This window comes from Panthera pardus, unplaced genomic scaffold (assembly GCF_024362965.1).
Source record: "Panthera pardus isolate Hobbes unplaced genomic scaffold, ASM2436296v1 HiC_scaffold_8, whole genome shotgun sequence".
Taxonomy (NCBI): domain Eukaryota; kingdom Metazoa; phylum Chordata; class Mammalia; order Carnivora; family Felidae; genus Panthera; species Panthera pardus.
This window is the reverse complement of record NW_026527013.1, coordinates 156,699,764-156,726,734: the sequence shown is the minus strand read 5'-3', so window position 1 is coordinate 156,726,734 and position 26,971 is coordinate 156,699,764. Positions and strand designations below refer to the sequence as shown.

The window sequence follows — 26,971 nt, the reverse complement described above, 5'->3', positions numbered from 1 at the left end:
GGTCGCCAGCCGCGCCCCCTCCACAAGGCGCCCAGACCGACCGCCGCGCCCTGCCCCCGGGCCGTCCCCCCAGCACCTCGCCGCATCCTCGCCGCCTCTGGGTCCCACTCCGCGCCCTCTCCACGCGGCCCCGAGACCGCCCACCGCGCCGCGGACCGCCCCAACCGCGCCCCACCCCGCCTGCCTCCTCCATCAGGCCCCACCCCAGACCGCTTGCTGTGCCACCGCAGAAGTTCCCCGCGCTCGGATCTAGCGCCACGGACCCGGCTACCGATAGTGAGTTTAACAATCCGAGAGCGTTGCGGGTGGGGCGGGGGCCAAGAACCTGGGCTCGCTGGGGCGCCGCTTGGTGCCGGAAGCATGCCCAGGAATGTTCCTTCATTCAGGTGTTTCTCTCTGCCTGGGTCCCGGGTTTCCTTTCGTGTACCCAGTCTGGTGCTGTTTGCTATTTTTCTGAAAACACTTTTCTCTCGCCTCTTTGAACCTGTGAATCAAAAATCTTACCAAGATGTATGCATGTACGTGCGCATGTCTGCGCACACACGCGCACCTACTTCTTGAGAGTTGAGGTCAGGGTTCGTAGGAACTATTACTCATCTCTTGGGTTTTTTGTCTGTTTTTCCTGTTAGGCCCAGGGTACTGAAAGACTTCCCTTTCCAAGGTAGTTAACATGATCTTGATCTCAGGCTGCCTGACTTCTTTCGCTGCTTTTTCCCGAGTCCTAAACCAGAAAGCTGAGATCACTCGCCCTCATGGCCCACGATGCTCGATGTGGGTACCGGTTCTCTTTTGTGAATTCACTTTCCTGGGAGCATTACTGAGAAAGAGGTGGTTAGATGGGCCGGGAAGTTAGAGGGTGATCAGGAGCTGGACTTCTGTAGGAAATACTGGACATGTTCAGGGATGCTAAGCCTGCTAGAGGTTTGCAGAGAATGTATGTAGCAGGGGAAAAAAGTCTGGAACAGCCCAGACCATGGAGGTCTTAGAATCCAGGGCAAGGCACTCAGCTTCTACCTTATGGAGAGTGGATGAAATCAGAGGGTTTTTATTACGAAGTGAAGTGGGTAGGATGGCTTGAGAAGACGGTAGATGAGAATCCATCCTGGGACTAAAGCCAGATGGGTTTAGTCTGGATGTGAATACAAGCGGAAGGCACTCACTCATGTTGGAGAGACCCGGTGCAAGAAGAACAAAGTGAGGTAGCCGACTGTCTATGGAAACAGGAGAGAGGAAGGAAGGAGGCAAAGGTAGAGGAAAACTTTGGTGTCTTAGTTTCGATTCTTCCCCAAAGCGAGGCCTGCTACAAGGACTGGAGTCGGGTAGCCTATTTGGGAAGTGAGCCCCAAATGCAGGTGAGGAAGTGGGGAGGGGGAGACCAGGAAGGAGGGAAAGGCAGCGACGGGCTGAGCTGCTCACCACTGGGGCAGCTGGAGCTGAGCCCCTCAGGTGCTTGCTGAGGGACCCGTGGACACACGTAGGACAGCCGCTGTGGCACGGAGTCCACATGCCCTCCACTTCCCCGCTCAGGGCCACTGCAGGGCTGCCCCTGTGTACCTGCGGAAGTGAGGAGGCGTTCGAGTGCCCAGGAAGTTCCTCCATGGCAGTTGCTGAAGTCAGGGGTAGGCCGAGGGGAGCAGACAGGCACCCAGAACATGGCCCTTGTCATTTGGGGAAGTTAGAAAGGTCAGCATAGGGACAGACCCTCACGTTTTCTCAGCACTCACTGTGTACCCAGAACAAGGTGTTTTCATATGCATTCTCTTAATCTCCAAAAACGATCCTCCAAGGGATGTATTATTCTTTATTATAAGTGGGGAAACTGAGGCTTAAGTAATTTATCCAAGAGAAGCTGCTTTAAGGGAAAAAATAGCTGAATTTTAGGCACACTGACTTTTTAAAAATGTTATTTATATTTGAGAGAGAGAGAATGCATAGGCAGGGGAGGGGCGAGAGAAAGGGAGACACAGAAACTGAAGCAGGCTCCAGGCTCCAAGTTGTCAGCACAGAGCCCAAAAGAGGGCTTGAACCCTTGAACCGCGAGATCATGACCTGAGCCTAAGTCTGATGCTTCACAGACTGAGCCACCCAGGCTCTCCAGGCACAATGAATTTTAAAAGACCCCTGGAAAAAGAAAGCTACCCACACAGAGGTAGGGAACTCCTAGTTAGGGCAGCCATGATAAGTTGGGAGACATTTCAATTCATTTAGTCAAAACTGTCCCCCAAAATGCAGTTTTCTGAAAGGTCACTTGACCGTTTTGTCCATAGAGATGCAGCACAATACTAAGTCAGCTCACGCACATGGCTGTCACCTTGTACCAGGCTGTGCAGGACCCAGCCCCGCCCCCCTCAGCCACTCAGGTCGTGTTCTGCCCTGCCCAGGGCTACTTTGGGCTCCCACACATGCCACGTCTCAGCTGAAACGTCAGGTTACACCTTGAAGGTCACTTCCTCATCTAGGCCTTTCCTGTCACACAATCTCAACGGACTCTCCAGTTACTCTTGATATCACATCACTTCCTTATTTTCATCCTAATGGTTAGGAATTGCTGTGTTTATGTTTGTCTACCGATTTATTTATTGTCCTTCCCCTGCTGAAATATCAGATTCATGAAAATGAAGGCCTTGTCCCCGTGTGCCTTGCTGGGCCCCCTAGTGGTTGGCACACAGTGGGGAACCCAGTGAATGGTTTAGTTTGAATGTGTTTAGTTGTGTTTTCACTTGATGCTTCATCAGTTCTGACCAAGCGCAGCCTTTCATCTCCTCTGCAGCAGCTGGTTGAACCATGGCGACAACTCCTGCCAGTGCTTTCGAGGCCCTCATGGATGGAGTGACAAGCTGGAATGTCCCCAAAGACCCCATCCCTAGTGAACTTCTTCTTATTGGAGAGGCCGCCTTCCCGGTGATGGTGAATGACAAGGGCCAGGTCCTCATTGCTGCCTCCTTCTACGGCCGAGGCCGCCTGGTGGTGGTGTCCCATGAAGGCTACCTGCTGGACGCTGGCTTGGTTCCATTTCTTCTTAATGCAGTGGGTTGGCTCTGTCCCTCACCTGGGGCTCCCACTGGAGTGCACCCATCCCTGGGATCACTAGTAAGTATCCTGCAGGGCTGTGGGGTTCAGGCACAGATTCAGCCGGAACTGGGGGCCCCCTTGGGGGTTTACTGCATCAGTGCCTACCATGATAAGATGACTGCAGAGCTGATCCAGTTTGTGAAACGTGGAGGTGGCCTGCTCATCGGGGGCCAAGCCTGGTATTGGGCCAGTCAGCATGGTCGTGACAATGTGCTGTCCAGGTTCCCCGGGAACCAGGTGACAAGTGTGGCTGGAGTGTACTTCACCGACATCTATGGGGACAGAGGACGGTTCAAGGTCTCTAAGAAGGTACCCAAGATCCCACTCCATGTCAGGTGAGTGGTGTTTCCCTACGGGGAGTCGGACACATGGTAACAATACATTTGATCTCCCTCTTGGATGAGCTTCCATTTTCACACACGTGATTCTCCACTCTGTTTTGGAAGCACCACAAGGCAAACACAGGGAGGGAGGCTGGGTTCTCACCATCACCCTGTCCTATGTCCAGATAGAAGTGTTTGCTTTATTCATCTCTCCGTCTCCTGTGTCTAGTGTCCAGGATGGGGAGAGTGCTTATCAAGATCTCTTAAACAGATCAAAGAACACTGGTTTATTTGTGTGAGCTCAGCCCACTGCCAGCCCCACACAGCACACCAAGTCCTACTACCTGCTCATTTATATGCCGGTGAAGAGCTAGGCAATTAAGAAAACAAATAAATATAAACTCTAGCATGTGTTGATAAGAGCCACAGGGAAAGTAATGCAGGATAAGTGGACAGTGACAGGGAGGGGAGTCGAGGGCACTGAGGGTCATCAGGGAAGGCTTATCGGTCAGGCCCCGTCAGGACTAGTTGGTGTTTGAAACAGAAGGACTTAATATAAGAACTTGACTATGCAGGTGAGGGAGGAACTGGAAAGCCACACAAGAGACAGCACAGTAATGGAGGGCTTAGTGACAGCATGACCAACAGAGGGAGGTGGCCTTGTCACTGGAGCCCAGGTTCTGAGTCATCTGGTAGGAGCCTGTGTAGCAGGAGCTGGGACCCCAGATGGAGGGGTGTCTGTGGGACCTGGCATCTCAGAGTAGACACCGTGAGTGCCAGAGACACAGCCTGAAGAGAGAGACACAGACCTCGTCTCCTTCTTGTTGCCTGCCTGCCTTCAGTCTTCTTTCTGCCTCTGCCTCCCGTGGGTGTACCCACCAGAAGCCCAAGGGCAAGGAAGCCAGGGAAACACAATTCCCTAAAATGGAGAGCATGACAGAGGAGCGTGGGGAGTGGAGAGGAGTGCAAACAAGAAAACGGCCACCTTGGAAGGCTTCTCTGGTCTGGTCAGGTGACAGCTAAGAGATCTGAAAGAATTTCAGAAATGAGCCATATGGACATCCGTGAAAAGAGAACTGAGGGGGCGCCTGGGTGGCTCAGTCAGTTGAGCGTCCTACTCTTGATTTTGGCTCAGGTTAAGATCTCATGGTTTGTGGGATCAAGGCCCACATCGGGCTGTGCTGATAGCGTGGAGCCTGCTTGGGATTCCCTCTCTCCTTCTCTCTCTGCCCCTCCCCAACCTGCATGTGCTCCCTTTCTCTCTCTCTCTCTCTCTCTCAAAATAAATACACTTTTAAAAAGAAAAGAGAACTCAGGCGGAGGGGGGAGCAAAGGTGAAAGCCCGAAGCAGAAGCCCGCCTGCTTTGTTGCAGGAACACTGAGGAAGCTGGTGTGACCGGAGCTGGGTGAATGAGGGCTGGTGTAAAAGGACGTGAGGTAGTCCTTGGCAGCGCTCTGGGTCTTACTGGAAGTGAGAGGATTTGGGTCAGAGGACTGACAGGAAGTACCTGCATTTCAAAAGGGGCCTTCTGATTGATGGAGAATAGGCTGTAGGAGGCAGGACTGAAGCAGGACACCAGTCAGGAGGCTCCTGAAACAGGCTACCTAAGAGGTACCGTGGCTCACACCAGGGTGACGGCAGTGGAGCTGGAGGTGAGACTGGAGACCCAACAGGCATGGCTGATGGATGAAAATGGAGCGAGAAGGGAAAAAGCGACAGGAGTTTGGATCTGAATGCCTTAAAGACCAAAGTTGCTATTTATGAAGTGGAGGAAGACTGAGAAGGGAGTTCAGAGGAGACCAGGAAGTTTAATTTTGGATACTTGGGGGTTGGGGTAACGGTGAAACCAGTGACTGTGTTCGGTGACATGTCACAGAAGCCTTACCGCAGTGGATTAACCATGCAGGATTAAGTTTTCTTGTGGAGCACAAAGTTCAGGTAGATAAGCCTGTGGCAGACACTCCGTGATGTGCCAGGTTCATTCATTCTCTCTCTGTCTCTGCACCGTCACCTCCACCCCTCCCGTCATGGCGTATCACCTTATTCTTTATGGTCACAAGGCTGCCCCTACTACTTCAGGCACTGTAAGCATACCTAGGATAAGCTAGGATATCCACACCTGCTGAGTAGATCCCTTTTAGTTCAGAAAATAAAATATTTTTGGAAGCCCCGACCATTAGACTTGCTGTTCACCTGGCCAGCTCTGCTGCCAGAGGCTCTGAGGGGCTGAGTGTTTTAAAAATTTTTCTTTTTAAGGTTTATTTATTTTTGAGACAGAGAGAGACAGAGCATGAACGGGGGAGGGTCAGAGAGTGGGAGACACAGAATCTGAAACAGGCTTCAGGCTCTGAGCTGTCAGCACAGAGCCCGACTCGGAGCTCGAACTCACGGACCGCGAAATCATGACCTGAGCCGAAGTCGGCCGCTTAACCGACTGAGCCACCCAGGCGCCCCTGCTGAGTATTTTTAAAGGCGCACTAGCAACTCTGAAGAAATCAAGTTGCTGATGCCAGGAAGAGCATACGCTTGTTGGGTGAGCAGCTAGCAGCACCCTGGGCCGTCAGCCCCAAGCCCTGGTGCCCTGGGACCTCCTTCCCTCCGAGAGGGGCGGGAGGGGATGGGAGGGGACGGGTCACTCAGAAACCTTAGAGTGGATCTGATCCACTCCAGCTTGTCTTTGATTCTAATTCTATGGGACAAACAAGAAATCCCATGAGCCCGATTCTACTTAATTGTTCCAGAGGCTCTTGTCCGGCAAACTAAAGCGATTTTTCTTCATCTACACGTACATTTTTTTCATCTCTGTTGCTGAACCTGAGTTATGTTTTGTGTTTGTTTCAACTTTTAATTATGGAAAACTTCACACATGCAAAAGACCAGTCCCATGAGCCCCATGCAGCCATGACCTGACCTTCAGAAGAGCCAACTCATAGTCAGTTTTACCCACAGCCCTACCATTACTTGGAAGTAAATTGCAGACATATCATATTTCTTTTTCTTTTTTTTTTTTTTTAAGAGACAGAGCACAGGCCGGGGAGGGTAATAGAGAGGGGAACAGAGGACCTGAAGCAGGCTCCGCTCTGACAGCAGTGAGCCTGATGTGAGGCTTGAACTCACAAACCATGAGATAATGATCGGAGCCAAAGCCAGCCACTCAACCAACTGAGCCACCCAGGTGCTCCCATCATGTTTCAATATGTATGTCTAAACATATAAACTCTTTCAAAAACAACCACAAGGCACCACTGTCATTCCTTAATGGCATCATTTATTTCCATGATTATCTTTTTTTTTCAAAGTTTATTGGAACTGGTATTTATTAAAACCCAAATATTTTGACTGATACGACTTTTACGTCTCCTGTAAGATATGAGTTTCCTTCCCAATTCTTTTTATCTCTTGCTTTTTTTTTGTTCTGTTTTGTTGTTGTTGTTGTTGTTGTTGTTGTTGTTGTTGTTGTTGAAGAAACTAGGCACTTTGTCCTGCCTGAACAGTTCACTTCAGTCTGAATTTTTAGATTGCATTCTTACGGTGTCATGTAATATATTCCTTTGTTCCCTGTATTTCCTGTACACTGGAAGTTAGATGTAGATTCTATGGCAGGGATTAGCAAACCATGCCCTCCCTGTTTCTGTAAATAAAGCTTCAGTGCAACACAGTATGCCCCTCTGTGTACATGTGGTCTGTGGCTGCTTTCGAGCTACAATGGCAGAGTTGAGTAGGATCAACAGAGACCATGTGGCCCACAAGCCTAATGTCTATTATCTACCCTGCTGGAAAAGTTTCCCACCCCCCAATTTAGAAGCTTGATGAGCCTCATGTTTGAATTTTTGGCCTGACCACTTTAAACGTGGTAATGTGTGTATGTCCACAGAATGGAACATAATGTCTGTTTCTCTCACTGTGATATTAAAAGTCATTAATAATCATTGCCTAGTCCTAGATCCATTAATTCATCAGTGGCTATAAAATGGTAGATTTAGGGGTGCCTGGGTGGCTCAGCCAGTTAAGTGTCTGACTCTTGATTTTGGCTCAGGTCATGATCTCACCATTCGTGAGTTCAAGCCCCACTTCGGGCTCTGCACGGATACAGCTGAGCCTGCCTGAAATTCTCTTTTATTTATTTTATTTATCTCTCTCTGCCCCTCTCTCACCTGCTGTGTCTCTCTCTCTCTCAAAATAAATAAAAATAAACTTAAGATGGTATATTTAAAATTCTAGCATTCCTTTTATCCAGTATTTAGAATACTTCTATAAAAACATAATTCCCTTCATCTACTATTTGCATACCCTGGCATAGTCTGCTTAGGGAAGGCAGGATAAATGCTGGATTTTCCAAAGCACTGAGTTGGACTCCCTAGAATCTTCCAAAGGTCTCCACTGTGTCTTATTTTTTTTTAAATTGTCCTTATGAACTCATGGATTAGAACACTCACATAATAAACATGTTCCATCATGAACCTATTCAAGTCAAACTAAAACTTTTTGACCCAGCCTTAATGGACTTCCTTGTTTCAGCCTCATGTTACACATTTCCTGCCCCAGACCCAACGTCAGCCATTTCTACAAGGAGCCCTTATTCCTTTGAGTGGGAAATGGTGTTTAGGAGCCAGAGACACAGTGGTGTGCTCACTGCTCTTGGGTTGATCATTGTTTCCAGGCCTTTTGAGTGGGCAGAGCTAAGAAATAAGGATTTTGAAATGATAAATACATCAAGAGCTCATTCTCATGCTTCAAATTCAACTTCAGAGCTATAGGGTTTTATTTCCTTTCAGTGATCTTATTACATCTGCCTCCTTTTTGTCCCATGCTAAATAATCCTAGTTCTGAAAGAAAGCACCCTAATAACTCATTTGTTTTATCCCACAAGACACACATAACAGTTGCCAAATAACAGTACTACCAGCACAGTTAAAGATTATTTTCAGTTCCTTTCATCCTTATGATATATTTTATGAGGTATATAAAGTCAAATTACCATCTTTTAAAGTCACTTAGACTAGTTCTTCTCTTTGTGGTTACACCACTAAATGGATACACATGTAGGGGCGCCTGGGTGGCTCAGTCGGTTAAGCGTCCGACTTCAGCTCAGGTCACGATCTCGCGGTCCATGAGTTCGAGCCCCGCGTTGGGCTCTGGGCTGATGGCTCAGAGCCTGGAGCCTGCTTTGGATTCTGTGTCTCCCTCTCTCTCTCTGCCCCTCCCCCGTTCATGCTCTGTCTCTCTCTGTCTCAAAAATAAATAAATAAAAAAAACGTTAAAAAAAAAAAATTAAAAATAAATAAATAAATAAATGGATACACATGTAGATTCATTTGGATATTTTACTTTTGCTGTTTGGAAGCGCTTTTGTGAATTAATTTTATTTTATAATAATTTAGCATAGCTATGTGGATCTAAAGTAAAATCTTAAGAAGCCAATATTCTATCCCTGTTCCTTTATATAATTTTTTTTCTCGCTTTTTTAAAAAAAAATCATTTTACTCCATTGTTAGTATATGTATGAACACACACACACACACACACACACACACACACACACACACACACTGGTGTCCTTTTTCTTGAAAAAAGCAACTGTATACGATACATATTTTTCTCCACCTTACTTTTTCACTTAATATTGTTTTCTGGATATGGCTCCATAATAACCTATAGATATGCACTATATATTTTATTACACTGAAATGTATGGATGTAGTATAGTTTATTCAGATAGTTTTTTTACTGACAGATTTGAGTTTGTAGTATTTAAAAATTTTTTCCAGTATTCTTACTATTTCATCTATATTGCAGTAAATGCCTGTGTGCATATGTCTTTGTAATTTTGCATATTGCTGGAAATGGGATTGCTGAGTCAAAGGATAAATGCACATGTAATTTTTGCTAAACATTACCAACTATCCCAGAATTGGGTTCCCCAGGAACCCAACTCAAAGACCGAGAGAGTAAGCAGAAAGTTTACTAGGAGGGACTCTCCGAATCAGCACCTATGGGGGAAGGGAAGATGGAAGGATTGGAAAAGAGAAATGTGTCTATGGGGCAAAGTTTAGTAGCAAAAATTTTAATGGTGTTTCACTAGTAAGTAAAACACGGGGAAAACTATAAGTGTCTAACAGATGGAATATTGCTTAAATAATTATGGTATAGGGGCACCGGGGTGGTTCAGTCGGTTAAGCATCCAACTTCGGCTCAGGTCATGATCTCACAGTTCATGAGTTCGAGCCCCGAGTCGGGCTCTGGGCTGACGGCTCAGAGCCTGGAGCCTGCTTCAGATTCTGTGTCTCCCTCTCGCTCTCTGCCCTTCCCCCTCTCATGCTCTGTCTCTGTCTCTCAAAAATAAATAAATGTTAAAAAAAAATTTTTTTAATAAGATAAAATAAAAATCTTTAAAAAAATAGTAATTATGGTATATCTTACTCTTTAACTCCTTAAAGACTTATTACTTAAAGGAGTAAGAAAATACTGATGATACAATAGACAAAATTAATATATAAAACTATATTAAATGATGCCAAATTAGTTAAGATGTGTACAGATAGAAAATAAAAGTATTAATAGTATATCTCTAGAGATAAGCTGATAGGTGATTATTATTTTCTTCTTTAAACATTTGTTATCTCCAAGTTGTCTATAATTATAACCTGAAAAAAATTTTATATCACTCCTCTGCCTTTGTATAAACCCTTACACAATAGGAAATTTTCCTCAAATTACACTAAGATTCTTTCTTTGACCTTATGTCTTATATTGTTCTATTAATGCAGCAACAAAATGGGTAAAGATGCAAATTTCATTACCATATCAGTTTTCCTTCCCTCTTTCTAGAACCTGTCAATCCATTCTTTCACTCAGATAAAATGTGCTGAGAGCCTGTGAAACTGTAGACACTATTTTGGGCTCTGGGCCTACAGTAGTGTTTAACTGAAGTCCATACTTGCTTGACCAACAGAAGTGTTGGGAATGTTCAGGTAATGTATGAAAATAAGTTTTCCATGTTATCAGTTTTCCTTATTTGTAAAACTTTTACTGAAATAACAACATGACAGTGAAATATCTGAATATTTTTAGCTTCTCATTGTGTCCCCAACAAAATTTTGACCTTTACACATCTTCTGTCATCATGCATCATTTTTGCCAGTTGTTGTTATGTACTGCTATTTTGTATTTGCTTAAGAACATTTTTCTATTTTTAAAAGTAATGTTCTTAATGAGAATTTTTAGTCACAATATATGTGCCACAGTTGGTTTAACTGTGTCCTTGTGTTGAGTACGTAGACATTTTCTAACTTGAGTATTTCGAGGGGGGGGGTATAGCTTGTACATCAGCCACACACATCTTTAAATTTCTAAAATAATCCCCCCAAATTCAAAGACCTCAAGGTGTAACATTAGGTTTCTCGTCCTATAAAGTTTCAAGACATTTGTGGGGGTGCCTGGGTGGCTCAGTCAGTTAAGCATCTGACTCTTGGTTTTAGCTCAGGTAATGATCTCACAGCTCATGAAACTAAGCCCCGCGTCCGGCTGTGTGCTCATGACAGTGCAGAGCCTGCTTGAGATTCTCTCTCTCTTCCTCCCTCTCTCTCTCAAAATAAATAAACTTTAAAGAAGTTTTTTAAAGACATTTGCAAATCCAGTTATTCAAAAAAAATAACACTAGTAGTTCAATGGCAAAGTTCATTTTAAGACCTGTTTTCAAATTTCTCTTCCTACTCTGGGAAGCTCTGGACCAGACAATTTATTCTTCTTATTCAGTTTCAAGCTCAAACCCCCTTCTCAGAGGAGTCTTCCCCGATGACCCTATTGAATCTAAGACTAACCTCCCCGTGTCACTCTTCTGCATTTATGGCCTCGACATCAGTGATCACAACCTGCACACCCCCGACCTGTGCACTGGCTGGCGCCTGTCCAGCCAGCCAGAACGTTAAGCTGCACCAATGCCTTGCTCTTGCTTGTCATGTCTGCTGCTTTCTTCGCAGCGCCTGCCGTGTGAAACACAGTATAGAGCGACAAATGTTTGTATACCATATAAATTAATGGATACGTAGGTGAATACACACCCAAAACCATGAAGGAGAAAGGGTGGCTAGTATGCTAGTGTTAACCCCACAGATAAGTTCATGTTAAGGAATGTTCTGCCAGGGGAGCTCAGCCAAAAACTGGGTTGAAGCTGGCTGAGAGGGTCACGTCTAAAGTCTAAGAAGACCTGATAATGTTGAGCCCAGGCCCTCAGCTCAGATTCCTGCCTCCTTTACCTGGCGTCCCCTTAGAGGTTTTTAGGGAACTTTCCTGCTGGCAAATCTTGGTCAAAGGCGCCTGGACTGACCCAGCAGGTTTGCTGACTTCAAAGTCCTGCTGGAGGCCCTGGAGCATCTTAAGGGAAATGCTCTGCCAAGGGGAGGGGCATTCTCCAAAAACCAAAACAGAAGATACTCTCAATGTCTTGTCCCCAAGGGCAAGCGCTGACTGCACACCCATGCTTATATAACTGAGAGAGACACTGAAGTTACTTTAATACGCAAAGTCAGGGGGTGCCTGGGTGGCTCAGTCTGTTAGGGGTCTGACTCTTGATCTCAGCTCAGGTCATGATCTCATGGTTTATGAGTTGGAGCCCTGCATTGGCTCTCTGCTGTCAGCAGAGAGCCCACTTTGGATTCTCTGTCCCCCTCTCTGCCCCTCCCACACTCGCTTTCTCTCAAAAAAAAAAAAAAAAAAAAAAAAAAAAAACAACAAAGAACAAAGTCAGATCCAAAGGCACTTGCTAGGGAAAACAACTCCCAGAACAATAGCTCGTGACATTTATACGTGGTGTAACCTAGAAAGTCTAGAATATATTAGGAATTGCTCACGTGAAAGTAAACACATGCCAGCAGCTTATGCATCTTCTAAAGGTGTTGTGTTCTCTCATTTGATCCTCACCACGGTCCAAAGAGTTTCCAGGTAAAGACTGTATGCAATGGGGCTAGATCCCAGAACTGCCCTCTCCACCAAATCTGACCAAATGAATGAGCAATGCCAAGTAGACAGCTGAACGGGAGGCTTCGAGGCTGGCAGGTGACTGATGTGTGGCACGGTATGTACCATCTCCTGACCCCCACCCCAACCCAGACGCAAGAAGAAAGCTACCACCACAAATCCAAGAATTATCATTAATGCCTTCTCATATTCTAGAACGAACACACTGGGGAGTATATAAAAGCACCAGAGCCACTGCAGGACTTGGTGGAGGCAGAAAGGGAAGCCGGAGCTGCCATCTTCCATGCACAGTGGTGGGTGGAACCCCTCAGGTGTGTTCCACACCTGCTCGGGTGGGGTAGGCATAGCCTTAAGTCCCCCAAAGTGCAGGGACTAGCCCCCAGCAAGGACAGCAGTAGGCCCAGGTGATTACTTTGCCGTTTGATTCATGCTACACACCTCAGACAACAAGAAAGTGGAAAGCAGCAATATCCCAACCTCCGTAGAATCCAGGAAGGTGGATAGATGTGGGTGGTGTGTATAGGCAAACGGGTCCCGGAGCATATGAAGGAAAACTGAACCAAACTATTTCAGAACATGCAAGAGATCTGCAGCAGCTAATTGGGGGAACAAATCTGTACAGTAACTCTATAAAAACACCGTAATACATTGGAAAGGGAAATACAGAAAAGACAAATTTAGTATGGAAAGATGACAGAATCAATCAGGCGTGGGAGAAAAATGCGACCCAGTGAACAGAAGCAGATTCCCTGAGAATGTTTCAGGCTATTAAAGTTCTATTTAGAACTTTCCAAAAATATATGTTAAACAAGTAACAGAATGAAGTGAAAAGAAGGATGTCAGAGCAAAGAAAACAAATTCAGAACCAAACACCTCAGGAAAAAAGTCAATTAGGCATCATAAGGAATAGGATAGGGAAGGCCAATGTATGGTTAAGGGGACAGTGGCTCACTTCCCACTAAGCCCTCTCTTCATAGTTGTCATTATTGTGAGGTTCTTTAAGCTGCATTCAGAAAACCATTACATGGGATGCCTGGGTGGCTCAGTTGAGCGAGCATCTGACTGTTGACCTCAACTTAGGTCTCGATCTCAGGGTAAGTTCAAGCCCTGCGTTGGGCTCCACACTGGGTGTGAAGTCTACATAAAAAAAAAAAAAAAAAAAAAAAAAAAAAAAGCCACTGCACGTATCACTTGTCTGCTTAGGTGTGACCTAGTGTATTACCTGAACACTATCACCTCTCGCTTCCCTTCACTGTCAGCTCCGAAGGGACGCACATATTTCATTTTTCATAAACACAGTATTAGTTGCACCTTCACATCTTTTTAAAGTCTCCTTTGCACAAACTATATGCATTGATTGCCATATACCCACTTGTGGGCTTAATCCAAAGACTCAAGCAATTGAAGGAGAGTTTTCACTGTGTGGACAACATTGGCTAGAGGCAAACCACCCTGGATTTGCTTCCTGTCCCTGCCAGTTATTAGCTAAGAACCATGGAGCAAACTGCTTAACTTTTTAAGCCTCATTTGTGAAGCGAGAGTAATGTATTTCAGTTTTATCATGATTAAAGGAGAGAATCCATGTGTGTGGATACCTAGTATATATTAAGCCTCGTTAAGCAATAGCTACGTTCATTATTTTCCAGACTTCAATACCATTGATAGTATGCAAGATTTGAATATTGGTAAATCGATATTTGAGATCATTAATATTGCCCTCATAACACTGTCAAGCATTCTGCTGAGAATTACTTGGTATCCCATCTACTATGTTTGCTCTTCCTTCCATCTTTCCTTTGTCTTAACATCCCATCTTTTTACAAAACTCTTTCAAAAGGAATTCAAGCTTATTGTCAAGAACATACAGACCACAGAGAAATATATACAGAATAGTAGATCGTCTTTTATCCCACACTGCCAGGCCCTATCCCCAGAGGACGCCTCTGGACTGAGGTTGCTACTGCTCTTAAAAGCTTGACGCAGATAATCTAATTTGCTCATCTGTGCATGTGCTTGTGTGCTGAAAACTGGTATGTTATTTAATGCATCATGTTTAAGAAAGTCTACTTTCTTCCTTATAGTCTTGCCTCAAATTGGTGGAATGCAGCATCCTAGGCTCTCTCCCCATCATCCTCAGCGTCTGGGAGATATTGCACCAGTGTTCTCTGATCAAGCGTGTTTTTTGTTCTGCTCAAATCATCTCTCTCCTCTTTTTTCTTTTTTTTAATGTAATTGACCCACTGGATGCTGACAGATCCACTACCATCCCAAATGCAATTATGAGTTCATCAAATTTTAATTTGTTTTGTGCCAAGTTTTTGCTCTCAGCATTTTGTTTTTAGGACCCTAAAAATTGATGAAAATTGTATCTTTGGTAAAGTGTAACTTTTACCCATGGAAAATATTCACTTGGTGTATTTTAACTCTTTCCTCTTTCAATTTAGTTGCATCTCATATTAATACCGGCACTTCTGCTTTCTTTTTGTTGTGGTTTTTTCCGATACAGCTTTGTTGATACACAGATTTCCTCATTTTCAGTCCTTCTGTGTCAGTTTGGAGTATGTCTTTTACAAGCAGCTTATACCTAGATATTTTTAACCTGAGCTAAGAGGCTCAGTCATTTCATATAGAAATTTAACCCATTTATATAAAATAATAATTTCAGTGTATCTCTTCCTCTTGCCTTATTTTCTGCTTTTATGCTTTGTTTCTTTCTGCATTCTTTTTTTTTTTTTTTGACTAAGTTTTCTCTATTCCTTAAAGTCCCGAACACATTTGTAGATTATACATTTTATTTCTATTTTTCCAGCAGTTACCTTAGCATTTTAAATTTAATTTTTAATTGCCAGAGAAATTACATTCCTATATTCTCCCTATTTGAAAACTACCAATGAGGAAAAACCCCTGTGACCATCCCTTTCAAAATCAGCCCTTTCTCTCCATCCCACGATCCAAAAGTTTATTGTGGTTTTATCCTGACTTTTTTGACATATGTATTGACATATATTAACATTGTTTTATTTTTGTCTTATAAAAATTGCATCCCCAAGTTCTGCTATTTTGCAAATTGTTTTGCTCGGCACAATGTTCTGGACATCTGCCCATGTTAATTCGCATGGGTTTACCTGTTGTTTTTAACTGATAAATAGCAAGCCATGGTATGATTAATGCCATTTTTTTATTTGTTCCTCCTTTATGCTTAAGAGAAATTAAGGAGAAGCTGTGCAAGAGGTACTTTTTTCCATAATGTTTTGCAACTTAAATGGATAAACTATTTTTTAACAACACTTGATTTTTATGATGAGACAATAAAGTTTTGTAAAGATAATTAAAATTGCCTATAATCCCACTAGCCAAGATGGTCACTGAAGATGTTGTGATAAACAGACTTTAGATTCTGCCTCTGGTTTCATGTTTTCTATTTGCTTTTTCATTTTTGGTGGTTTGTTCCAAAAATTTGGCTCATTTAGGGCACAGTATCTTGGAATCTGATTTTTAAATATTTTCCATGAAGCATTTTCCAATATTATCTTACAGTTATTTTAATTATCATATGGTATGCCATCTACAGTTAACCATAACTTATTTAACCAATGTCCCGTTGTTTGACATTCACAAATCTATCTACAAATTGGTTTAAAAAAATCTTGACATACAAAAGTTTTTTTAAATTTATTACGTTTAGACCATTTCTCGATAAAAAGTGACAAATACTCTCATCAGATTTGAGAATTTTTACAGTGTGTGTGTGTATGAATCTTTAATTGTAGTATTAGACAATTTACTTGTGTTTCTAGCTCAGAGCTAGCAATCTGATGTTTTTACAGCTTTTTTTCTGGCAGAAAATTAGCTCTGAGAAATACAGTAGGACTACTTTCTCTAGGAATAGACTATTTTTTTACTAACTTATGTATATGTTTAATTACTTAAAAAGATATGAAATTCAAGCCAGAATATTCAACAACCAGTTGACTAACATGGGAAGAATTCCTGGCAGTGTTTATTTGGAGAAGGTGGACTTTAAGATGTACACATAAGGCCACTACGTCACTCCTCAGTATTTCATCAAATCCACGACAATGTCAGTTATAAGATAAGCACCATTTTTGTGTCACGAAGTAAGAGTCAACACTGCCAATTAAACAGCGATATGCCATCAGTTAGTCGTTCAAAGGTGAAAAAATCTGCCTCAGATCCGATAAGGTAAATGGTATTCCATACTTGAATCCTAGCAGTTATCAGTCAGAACCAGGAGGCTGGCACGAACTGTCCCCTCTGCACCCACACCGAGAACTCCCTATCTAGGAGCTTGTTTTCGGTGCTTCTGACCCTCTGTCCCCGTGTCACCCTCCAGGTGCGGGGAGGATCTCAGGCGGGATCAGCAGCAGCTCCTGGAAGGGATCTCAGAGCTGGACATCAAGACGGGGGGAGTTCCCTCGCAGCTGCTGGTGCACGGGGCCCTGGCCTTCCCGCTGGGGTTAGACGCCTCGCTCGGCTGCTTCCTGGCAGCCGCCCGCTATGGCCGGGGCCGGGTGGTCCTCGCCGCCCACGAGGGCATGCTCTGGGCTCCCAAGATGGGGCCCTTTTTGCTCAATGCTGTGCGCTGGCTGGCCAGAGGCCAGACAGGCAAATGTGGGGTGAACACAGAGCTGAAAAACCTGTGCGCCCTCCTATCGGAGCACGGCCTGGAGTGCGGTCTGCAGCCCCATCTGACGCACGACTTGCGTGTCTACTGCTGCAAGGCCTACTGTGACAAGGAGGCCAAGCAGCTACAGGAGTTCGTGGCCGAGGGTGGGGGCTTGCTGATCGGGGGCCAGGCCTGGTGGTGGGCCTCCCAGAACCCGGGCCGCTCCACTTTGGCCGGTTTCCCCGGCAACGTCATCCTCAACCGCTTTGGCCTCAGCATCCTGGCTCAGACCCTCGATCCGGGCTGCTTCCCTGTCCCCACCCCCGAGATGCGGAGCTACCACATCCGCACGGCGCTGTGCGAGTTCCAGGCCACGCTGAACCGTGGGGCTGGGAACCTGGAAAAGCGCTGGCTGGCAAAGCTGGGAGCAGACGGTGCGGCCTTCCTACAGATTCCCGCGGAGGGGGTCCCGGCCTACGCCTCCTTGCACCGGCTCCTGAGGAAGATGCTGCGTCTGTCAGGCCTCCCAGCCGTGAGCCGGGAGCACCCAGTGGCTGGCGATTCCTGTGAGGCCGCGGTGCTCTGCCTGGCCACGGAGCTGGCACGCTCTGGGACTGACTGCTCCCAGCTGGTGCGCGAGCTTGGGACGGGGACCTGCGGCTCCCTTCCGGCCCCCTCAGATCAGCCCATCGCTGTGGAGATCGATGGCAGCAACCCAGGTACAGAGCGAGATGCCCAGAGCAGGAGGCCCCGGGGCGGGGGGGTGGGGGGGTTCCTCGGTGTCACAGGACATTGCAGGTACCGAGCTCCAGTGGGCCAGCGTCATTCCCTATCACGTACTTCAGGGAAGATGGGGTCGGGGTTCCAATGAGGGTTTGGGGGGCATGCATGCCAGAAGCATGGGTGAGCTGAGGTCTGCAGGGCAGGGGCTGTGCCTCTGGGAGGGGCCGGGAGGCTCCAGGGTGCCCCAGAGTCAGCTGGGCGAAGAACTCAGCCCTTCCTGTGGCTTTTGTCAGGCAACGAGGACCGCTGGGTGAGTACCGGGCTCTACCTCCCGCACGGACAAAGTGCAGAAGTCTCGCTGTCCGAGGCTGCGGCCTGCGCCGGTCTGAAGGTAAGACCAGAGTAGCCACTGCCAACACCCCAAACCCCAGAGCCGCTTGGCTTTCCTCGGGTCTCGGCAGCGCTCCCGGGAGGCCAGGAGGGACCATTCTGCCCATTTCACAGGTTTCATAGACGAAGCAGATCTATTTCAGGGGGCCTAAAGGAGCAACTGAGATGCCAGAGGTACTGTCACGCATAGAACTCACACCTAAGCCCTCGCACTTCCACGTGTGGTGATTTTACGTCCCCACAGGGATGTGAGGGGCCCCAGGAGCCCCATCACATCCTCAGAACCTCACCCACTTCGCCAACAGCACACGGCCTTTCTGTGTTTTACGTCATTACCTTGACCCCTGAGGCTGTGCTTCATCTGGTCACTCACACAAGCAGGCCCTACAGGCAGGATTAACACTGTCCTGCCTCAACCTGAGGGTCACTTCCTGCCACAGTCAGGGGCTCTTCTGTGTCCGCCTTTCGGGAGCTCGCTTACGTTCCACCTAAAAGAAGCAACCCCAGGACTCCAGACAAAACAAACCTCAACCCGTGTGACCAGAAAGGGGAGTGGGGGGGCCCTGGACAAGGGCGGGGGGAAGTGAGAACTAGCCCTCCCGCCTCGGGCCACATCTCACCACCTCTGGACGGCTGCCCCCCTCTGTGCACAAAAGGCGGCCCAGGACCCCGTCTGGCTCATCCTGGTGTTGGAATCACCACACGGCGTAGGCCCTGACACGAGAGCCCGGGTCCCACCTGGTACAGAGACACCGCAGGGCCCTGGTCCATATCTGCCTCAGGGCTGTTGTGCCTGGTCTGTCTGGTGACACTCCATCGTTGGGCTGTTTAAACCCCCAGAAGAACGATCCCACATACTGTTCATTCCCTATGACTGCTGAAGGACGACCTCATAGGTTTCACGGGTAGCTCATAGAAGGGGGAAGCTGGTGTTTGTCGGGTACCCGCCATCCAGCCAGCACACACAGGGCCCCCCACACTCACCACAGAGACCTAGCTCCTGCTACACATGATGGACTCACCTCCCCAGATACAGGTTGGCTGCCACACTGATAACCTGACCGAGGCCAGAAAGCTGTCCCGAGCCCCTGTGGTGACTCACCAGTGCTGCATGGACAGGACCACGCGGTCGGTCTCCTGCCTCTGGGGCGGCCTCCTCTATGTCATCGTGCCGAAGGGCAGCAAACTGGGCCCCATACCTGTCACCATCAAGAGGGCCGTGCCCGCCCCATACTACAAGCTGGGTGAGGAGACAATGCCGGGGATGCTACCAGAGTCGCAGGCCGGTTGCTAAGGGGGGCTGGGGCGGGGACTGGCACACAGAAGGGGGAAGAAGTGTTCAAGATGTAAGTAGAGGTGGGGTGGGGCTATGAAACACCCTGTGGCTGTGGAGACTTCCGGGCAGAACTAAGGGGAGGGTCTAGAGGCCCGTCCTTCACTTCATGGCACATAGACCCACATGTCCAGTTCACTATTTCAGTGACCTCCTCCTGGAGTTCAAGGTAAGCTGGAGAAGTGGGGAGACATGCCCATGATATTTGTTCCCAGGTAAGACATCGGTGCAGGAGTGGAAGAACTGTGTCCAGGAGAGCCTGGCTCCCTGGGGAGAGCTGGCCACCGATAATATCATCCTGACGGTGCCAACGGCAGACCTCCGTACCCTGGAGGACCCCGAGCCTGCACTCCACCTCTGGGACGAGATGATGCAGGCGATAGCCCGGCTGGCAGCCCAGCCTTTCCCTCTCTGCCGTCCCGAGAGGATTGTTGCCGACGTGCAGATCTCAGCCGGTGGGTACTCCAGGGCTGTGCTCCTCCTAGTCAGCGCACACCATTTATTCAGTGTTTTGCCTTTTTTCATGTCCAGTATGTGAAGGGTATAATCTAACCAGTAAAGGAAAAAAGACCTTGATGGGGATGCAGAGATGTTCACGTGTGAAAAGGTGAACATCTACAAGGTGAGATTTCACAGGATGGCAGGACAATCTCAGAAAAAAAATTGCTCCTGGGGGTTCACAGATAGTGACGAGCCATCTCTTTGTTATTTCAAGGAGAGGTTAAAATAGAAATATTCCTCCAAACAGAAGTGAGTTGGCCATGGAAAGGAGCAGTTTATGTTCAGTATTGAGTGGTTTACATGAAAGAAAAATGAGGAGATCTGGTTCTGACATATTGACATTTCCTTTGGACCTTGGTTTTCTTCTCTTTAAAAAAGGAGAAGATGACCTCTGCTGATGAGTATAAATCTGCACGACAGTGGTTTACGTGGCAGAAGAAATGACACTGTTCTCCAATCCAGACACAGGACATGGTGTCACAGACTCACAGGATAGGAAAATCACACAAAGTGAAGCACTGAATTGTAGCAAGAATGGCTGTGTAAAGTGTATTCATATCCTTCAGGGCCACAGTGAGGTGGAGGGCATAACTCTGGCGTGAAAGGCTGGGCAGGGGGCCAGGGACCGTTCAGTTTCTGACCGGGTAAAGGAAGCCATCTACTTTCCGATCAACATGGAGATTCCGGTGTTGCAGAAGGCAACCCGGATGGTGAGGGAAAGTTACCCGGCAGAGAGGAATGAAGGGAGATGGGTTTGGGTACCCCCTGCCCCTCATCTCTTGCTTCTGCGTTCCCAGGCTGGATGCACTCAGGATACCCCATCATGTGCCACCTGGAGTCAGTGCAGGAGCTCATCAATGAGGCAGGCATGAGGAGCAGGGGTCTGTGGGGACCCATCCATGAGCTGGGTCACAACCAGCAGCAACAGAAGTGGGAGTTCCCCCCACACACCACTGAGGCCACCTGCAACCTCTGGTCAGTCTATGTGCATGAGACGGTCCTGGGCATCCCCAGGGCTCGGGCCCATCCTGCGCTGAGCCCTCCAGAACGAGAGAAGAGAATTAAAACCCACGTAAGAAAGGGAGCCCCACTGCACGACTGGAATGTGTGGACAGCTCTGGAAACATACCTACAGGTACGGAGAAGGTCAGGGAGTTGAGAGCCACCAGAACCCTCCACCGTGTAGCATCCTGGATCCCCTTCACTGCCGCCTCCAGACTGGGCACAGGTAGGGGGGGACCGGACCACATGGTGGGGCTTCCCAGGTTATATATGTCTAAGATAGAGATAATGACACCTGTCCCACTCGCCTTCTGTACTTTGCGACGTTAAGTAAGAGGAAATGAAAAGTATTATGAAAAACAAAGCAGGCGGACAAAATACAGCCTACTGGTCTGCTGGTCATGAGCAGAAGTTCTGAGGCATTCCTGAGACTGGAGCCAAGCACTTCCACTTACTGGTTCTGACCATGGTTGCCTAATGAGTGCTCCAGAAATGGGTGTCGTTCTGTTTTTCTTTGTTTTTCCTAACCTTAGTTCTGTGAATTAAGAGAATGTTACATCCCTTCATCCATCCGTTTGTAATAACAGTGGTATGAGTCCAGGACAACTGCATTACAAGAGCTTTCTAGGAGATAACTGTTATCAAGGCTCTCTGACTTCAGTCACACCACTTGAACCTGAAATGTCTTTAGAACGAATAAAGGAATAACCAACCAACCCCACTTCCCAAGGATACCAAAGTCCTGAAGCGGGTAGACTTCCTGTGAAATAAGCACAAAGCCCTGTCCCCTCCCCAACCTGCTCTGAATATTAATGTTTCAGAGTTCTCAAGTCTGTTCCCCAGATCAGATCTCTTATGCTGCCTGCCACAGCCCTATATGGCAGTGGTATGGCCTGCTTTTCACAGAGGCAAATACCAGATTAAAGAAGTTCAGCAGCCTCTCCCATATCACTCATTTAAATGATGAACCCGGAACCTAAAATCAGAAGTTAATGACACAACTCAAGCTTTGGCACTGCCTCTCAATCACTTCCCTTCCTCTTATCTTTAAAAAATATATTTATTTATTTTGGGGAGAGTGCAAGCGGGGGAGGGGCAGAGAGACGGGGACAGAGGATCCGAAGTGGGCTCTGCACTGACAGTCTGACAGCCGTGAGTCTGATGTGAGGCACGAATTCACAAACCACGAGATCGTGACCTGAGCTAACGTCGGACACCGACTGAGCTACCCAGGCGCCCCTCTTCCCCTTATTTTCTAAGAGTGAATGGAGACAGCACCACTCAATGAGATGACTTTGCACTGCCTCAGTTCTGTATTCTTACACGGCCGGTCTGAGGGTCTACATGGAGACAGACCTTAAATAGTAGCTTGCTACCGAAGTGGAAGTTAAAGCCATAATTTCACCCTACCCGCCTACCCACTCACCATGGAGCCTTGAAGATCATTTTGCAGAAGTTATGGAAAGACCCATCATCTTGGGGTCTGGGACTCAGTCTCAGGATGGGCAGGCACCTTCTGATTCCTCTACCTGCTCACCACCCTTCCTCCCACTGTTGCCCTGGTACAGGTGCTCACTGCTCGTCTCTGCTCTGTGACAACAGCCTCCTTGCCTCAACCCCCTACTGTCCCTCATCCACTTTACTTCCAAAATAATCTTAATACTCCATGATTAAAACTCTTAAAGTGATCTCCTCTACATACAAAGTCAAAGCCGCCCAGCAGGGTGTACAAGACCCTGCCAGCTTCAGATTTTTACCAGCTTCATCGCCCAGCTCCCGTGCCCCTCGAGTTACCCTCTGGTACTCCAAACTCCTTCCCACTATGAACACATCTTGCTGCTTCAGCTTCTCGTCCCCCAGTTCCCAGGTTTCCTTCCTTCCTGTGGCTGAAATGTGCTTGAACATCTTATCTACCCATCAAGTCAGGTCCCCTGTCAACATTCAGTTCTATTGCCCTCCTCTCCTGACATTATCTCCTTGATAAGCCTCTTTTTTTTTTTTTTTTTTTTTTACATTTATTTACACGTCTGTCTCTCCCACTGACCCGTGACCTCTGGAAGACAGGGGCTCTTAATCACCATTGTTTAGTGCAATGCCTGGCACGCTATAGGTATTTAATAAATGCTGTATGTGTAATAAGTGTCTGTTGATGCATTAATTAATAGTGATGAGCAGGACTGTCAGAGGCCAGGGCAATAAGATCAGAGGGAGGTCTGACTTTAGGATGTTATCCGTTTTGGCTTTTATACCCCAGGGTCAGAATTCTCCTCCACAAAAGAGGGGTGGTCTGGGACACCCCAGGATCCCTGCACATTCTATACCTCTGTAGTCTTAGCCAAGACTACAGGAGGGAGGCTCATGAATGGTCAAGGAGAAGAAATCGCTGTAACTGAAATATACTTCTGAACATGCATGTTGCCGGTGCTTTCACAACTTGGTACCTGATTCTGCCCCTTCCTTCTCTTCTCAGCTCCAGGAAGCCTTTGGGTGGGAGCCATTCACCCAGTTATTTGCTGAGTACCAGACACTCTCTGGCACCCCCACAGACAAGGCTGGCAAGATGAATCTGTGGGTGAAGAAGTTCTCGGAAAAGGTGCAGAAGAATCTGGCTCCATTCTTTGAGGCCTGGGGCTGGCCTGTCCAGAAGGAAGTGGCCGCCAGCCTGTCCTGTCTGCCTGAGTGGCAAGAAAACCCCATGCGGATGTACGTGCATCCTCAGGTATAAAGGATGTGCAGCAAGGCAGTGGGGTGGTGGTGGTGGGGAGGAACGATCACTCGCCAAGGCCACCACCCATGTTTCCAGCTTAGCTTCTTGAGCCTGAGCCCCACATCCATCCCTGAGCTGTCTTCAGGAAGGCAGCTAAGGTCATAAGACAAAATGACCCCAACTTTCTCAGGAAAATGCCCTTGTTACTATTTCCCTGTTCAACCGACTTGCTTCACGACCCTCCTTCTCCAGCAGAGGACCTTTCTTCTGCGCATCTTGAGGTCCTGCAGGCTCATGGCTTCTACTTCTGACCAACAGTTCTAACGACTATGGGTTACCATAACAATCTGACATCACTCCCTCACCCCTGCCAGCCTTGAACATGACTCTAAATTTCTTATGCTTTGGGAAGTTTTCTAATAGCAAGAGAGACAGGCTGGTATAGAGAGCCCTGGACTTGTTTGGTTCTGTGGGAAATCTCTTCAACTCTCTGTGCTTCTGTATTCTCATCCATGACTTGGGGATAAAAGTCCACTGTTTGATAATGGTGAACATGTTCATCCACTGCAAAATGCATACACATGCAAGGGCATTCTTCAGCTTTTGCCAGGTCCAATGGTGGCCTGGCCTGTCTATCTAGTCTTGTGTGGACAACCTGAAGACTGAATCCCACCTCAGAGTTGGCCACTTGAGGTAGGCATGCAGTCTCTGTGTAAGACTATGTAATGAGTACAGGTGTTGTTTCCAGACATGGTGATGATAGTTACTGAGATCCTAGCCTGTCTTACATCCTTTCTCCCACCTCTAGAAGGACTCGTGGGTATGACCTAACCCAAAGAGTGGTATAAATTCAAGTAAGATGGTATAAATTCAAGCTCAATGTTACAAAGCCACTTGGTCTTTTTGGTTAGTTCCATCTTCTAGTACTTGTGTTTCAACCAAAACTAAAGTCACAGCAGTAACCCCTACCAGGTCCACCAGCCTGTTTGTTCTTAGCACAAAATAGGTGACTGACTCCTCTGGTCACCAAAGAATCAAGGCGCTGTCCGGTGATAACAACAGCTGTACTGAATGAAAAGTCTTTGTGCATGACAGCCTTTACTCAGGAGCAGGATTACTGGATGCAGCAGACCAAATTAACCCTGAGCTTTCTAATAATGCATTCCAGCCCATCCCAACTCTTTGGCTAGGTGGAGTTCTAAATGGAGCTACATCTCCAGGATTAATGGGGTGTGGCCATTTTTCTCTAGCTTACTTTTAAACCATATTTTGTGGTTTGAATATCATTCCATGAACTGCGTTCAGAGTAGAGTAGCTCTTCTAAAGAAGAACTGACTTAGGAAATGCCTTTTTTGAATCCCATCCTCCTCCTCCCGATTCTAGGATAATTTCCTTTTATTTCACTACTATATTTTCTCAGGTGCTTTTCACATGAAAGGTGCTCAATAAACATTTGTGAGTTCAAAGAACAGTGATGACACCCAGCTCACAATGAGCGATCAGTACACGCAGGCACTGTGTGGGGTATTTAATGTGAGTTATCTCATGGAATTTACACAACAGACCTTTGAAGTAGGTACTATTATTATTCCCATGTCAAAAATGAGGAGACAGATACTAAGGAATATTAAGTAACTTCTGAAGTCACCCAGATAATAAGAGGAAAAGTCAGGGCTTAAGTGAAACCCCTAGCAGTGAAAAACTCCTCCATGAAAGATTTATAATTTAAACAAAAATCTACCTAGAAAATGGAAGTTCAACAAACTTCTGACTTACTTCATGTTAACTACTGAATTTTTACTAAATATCAAATTTAAGTTCCAAAAAGTATTGGTACCTGATTTTCTGGTTGTCTCAGCATGTGACTAGTTAGCTTCCATATAGGTAGAGAAAGGAGTTGAACCCAGGAAATTCAACTCCAGAACTGGTATTCTTATCGATGATGTTAAGGAAGACTGCATGGATGGATAATACCAGCTTTAAGAGGCTGCCATAGAACACCAACAATGAAGCAACAGAAAGAGAAATCAAGGAATCTATCCCATTTACAACTGCACCAAAAACCATAAAATACCTAGGAATAAATCTAACCAAAGAGGTGGAAAATCTATACACTGAAAACTACAGAAAGCTTATGAAAGAAATTGAAGAAGACACAAAAAAATGGAAAAACATTCCATGCTCCTGGATAGAAAGAACAAATATTGTTAAAATGTTGATACTATCCAAAGCAATCTACATATTCAATGCAATCCCTATCAAAGTAACACCAGCATTCTTCACAGAGCTAGAACAAATAATCCTAAAATTCGTATGGAACCAGAAAAGATCCTGAATAGCCAAAGCAGTTTTAAAAAAGAAAACCAAAGCAGGAGGCATCACAATCCTGGACTTCAACCTATACTACAAAGCTGTAATCATCAAGACAGTATGGTACTGTCACAAGAACAGACACTCAGATCAATGGAACAGAATAGAGAACCCAAAAATGGACCCACAAACATATGGCTAATCTTTGACAAAGCAGAAAAGAATATCCAATGGAACAAAGACAGTCTCTTCAGCAAGTGGTGCTGGGAAAACTGGACAACGACATGCAGAAGAATGAACCTGGGTCACTTTCTTACACCACACACAAAAATAAACTCAAAATGGATGAAAGACCTCAATGTAAGACAGGAAGCCATCAAAATCCTCGAGGAGAAAACAGGCAACAACCTCTTTGATCTCAGCCACAGCAACTTCCTACTCAACACGTCTCCGGGGGCTAGGGAAACAAAAGCAAAAATGAACTACTGGGACCTCATCAAAATAAAAAGCAAAGGAAACAATCAGCAAAACTAAAAGGCAACCAACGGAATGGGAGAAGATATTCGCAAATGACATATCAGATAAAGGGTTAGTATCCAAAATCTATAAAGAACTTACCAACTCAACACCCAAAAAACAAATAATCCAGTGAAGAAATGGGTAAAAGACATGAATACTTTTCCAAAGAAGACATCCAGGTGGCTAACAGACACATGAAAACATGCTCAATAAAAAAAAATAAAATAAAAAATTTTTAAAAATTTTAAAAAAAAGCTCAACATCACTCATCATCAGGGAAATACAAACCAAAACCACAATGAGATACCACCTGACACCTGTCAGAATGGCTAACATTAACAACTCAGGCAACAACAGATGTTGGCGAGGATGCGGAGAAAGAGGATCTCTTTTGCATTGCTGGTGGGAATGCAAGCTGGTGCAGCCACTCTGGAAAACAGTATGGAGGTTCCTCAAAAAATTAAAAATAGAACTACCCTACAACCCA

At 46.3% G+C, this 26,971-nt stretch overlaps 1 protein-coding gene across 4 annotated transcripts; it reads left to right on the top strand.

The window, feature by feature from the left end:
- TCAF2 (TRPM8 channel associated factor 2) lies at positions 1 to 26,971 on the top strand. 4 transcript variants are annotated; one of them, XM_053897172.1, is made up of 8 exons: positions 1 to 276; positions 2,771 to 3,407; positions 16,727 to 17,718; positions 18,016 to 18,113; positions 19,149 to 19,356; positions 19,661 to 19,900; positions 20,744 to 21,081; positions 23,419 to 26,971. In XM_053897172.1, the coding sequence occupies exons 2-8, from the start codon at positions 2,785 to 2,787 to the stop codon at positions 23,671 to 23,673; spliced, it is 2,754 nt and encodes a 917-aa protein (XP_053753147.1). In that variant the 5' UTR covers positions 1 to 276; positions 2,771 to 2,784; the 3' UTR covers positions 23,674 to 26,971. The 4 variants fall into 4 exon arrangements, with proteins under 4 accessions (XP_053753147.1, XP_019308629.2, XP_019308627.2 ...); XM_019453084.2 differs by having other exon boundaries at positions 2 to 276; positions 2,774 to 3,407; positions 19,143 to 19,356; XM_019453082.2 differs by having other exon boundaries at positions 3 to 276; positions 19,143 to 19,356.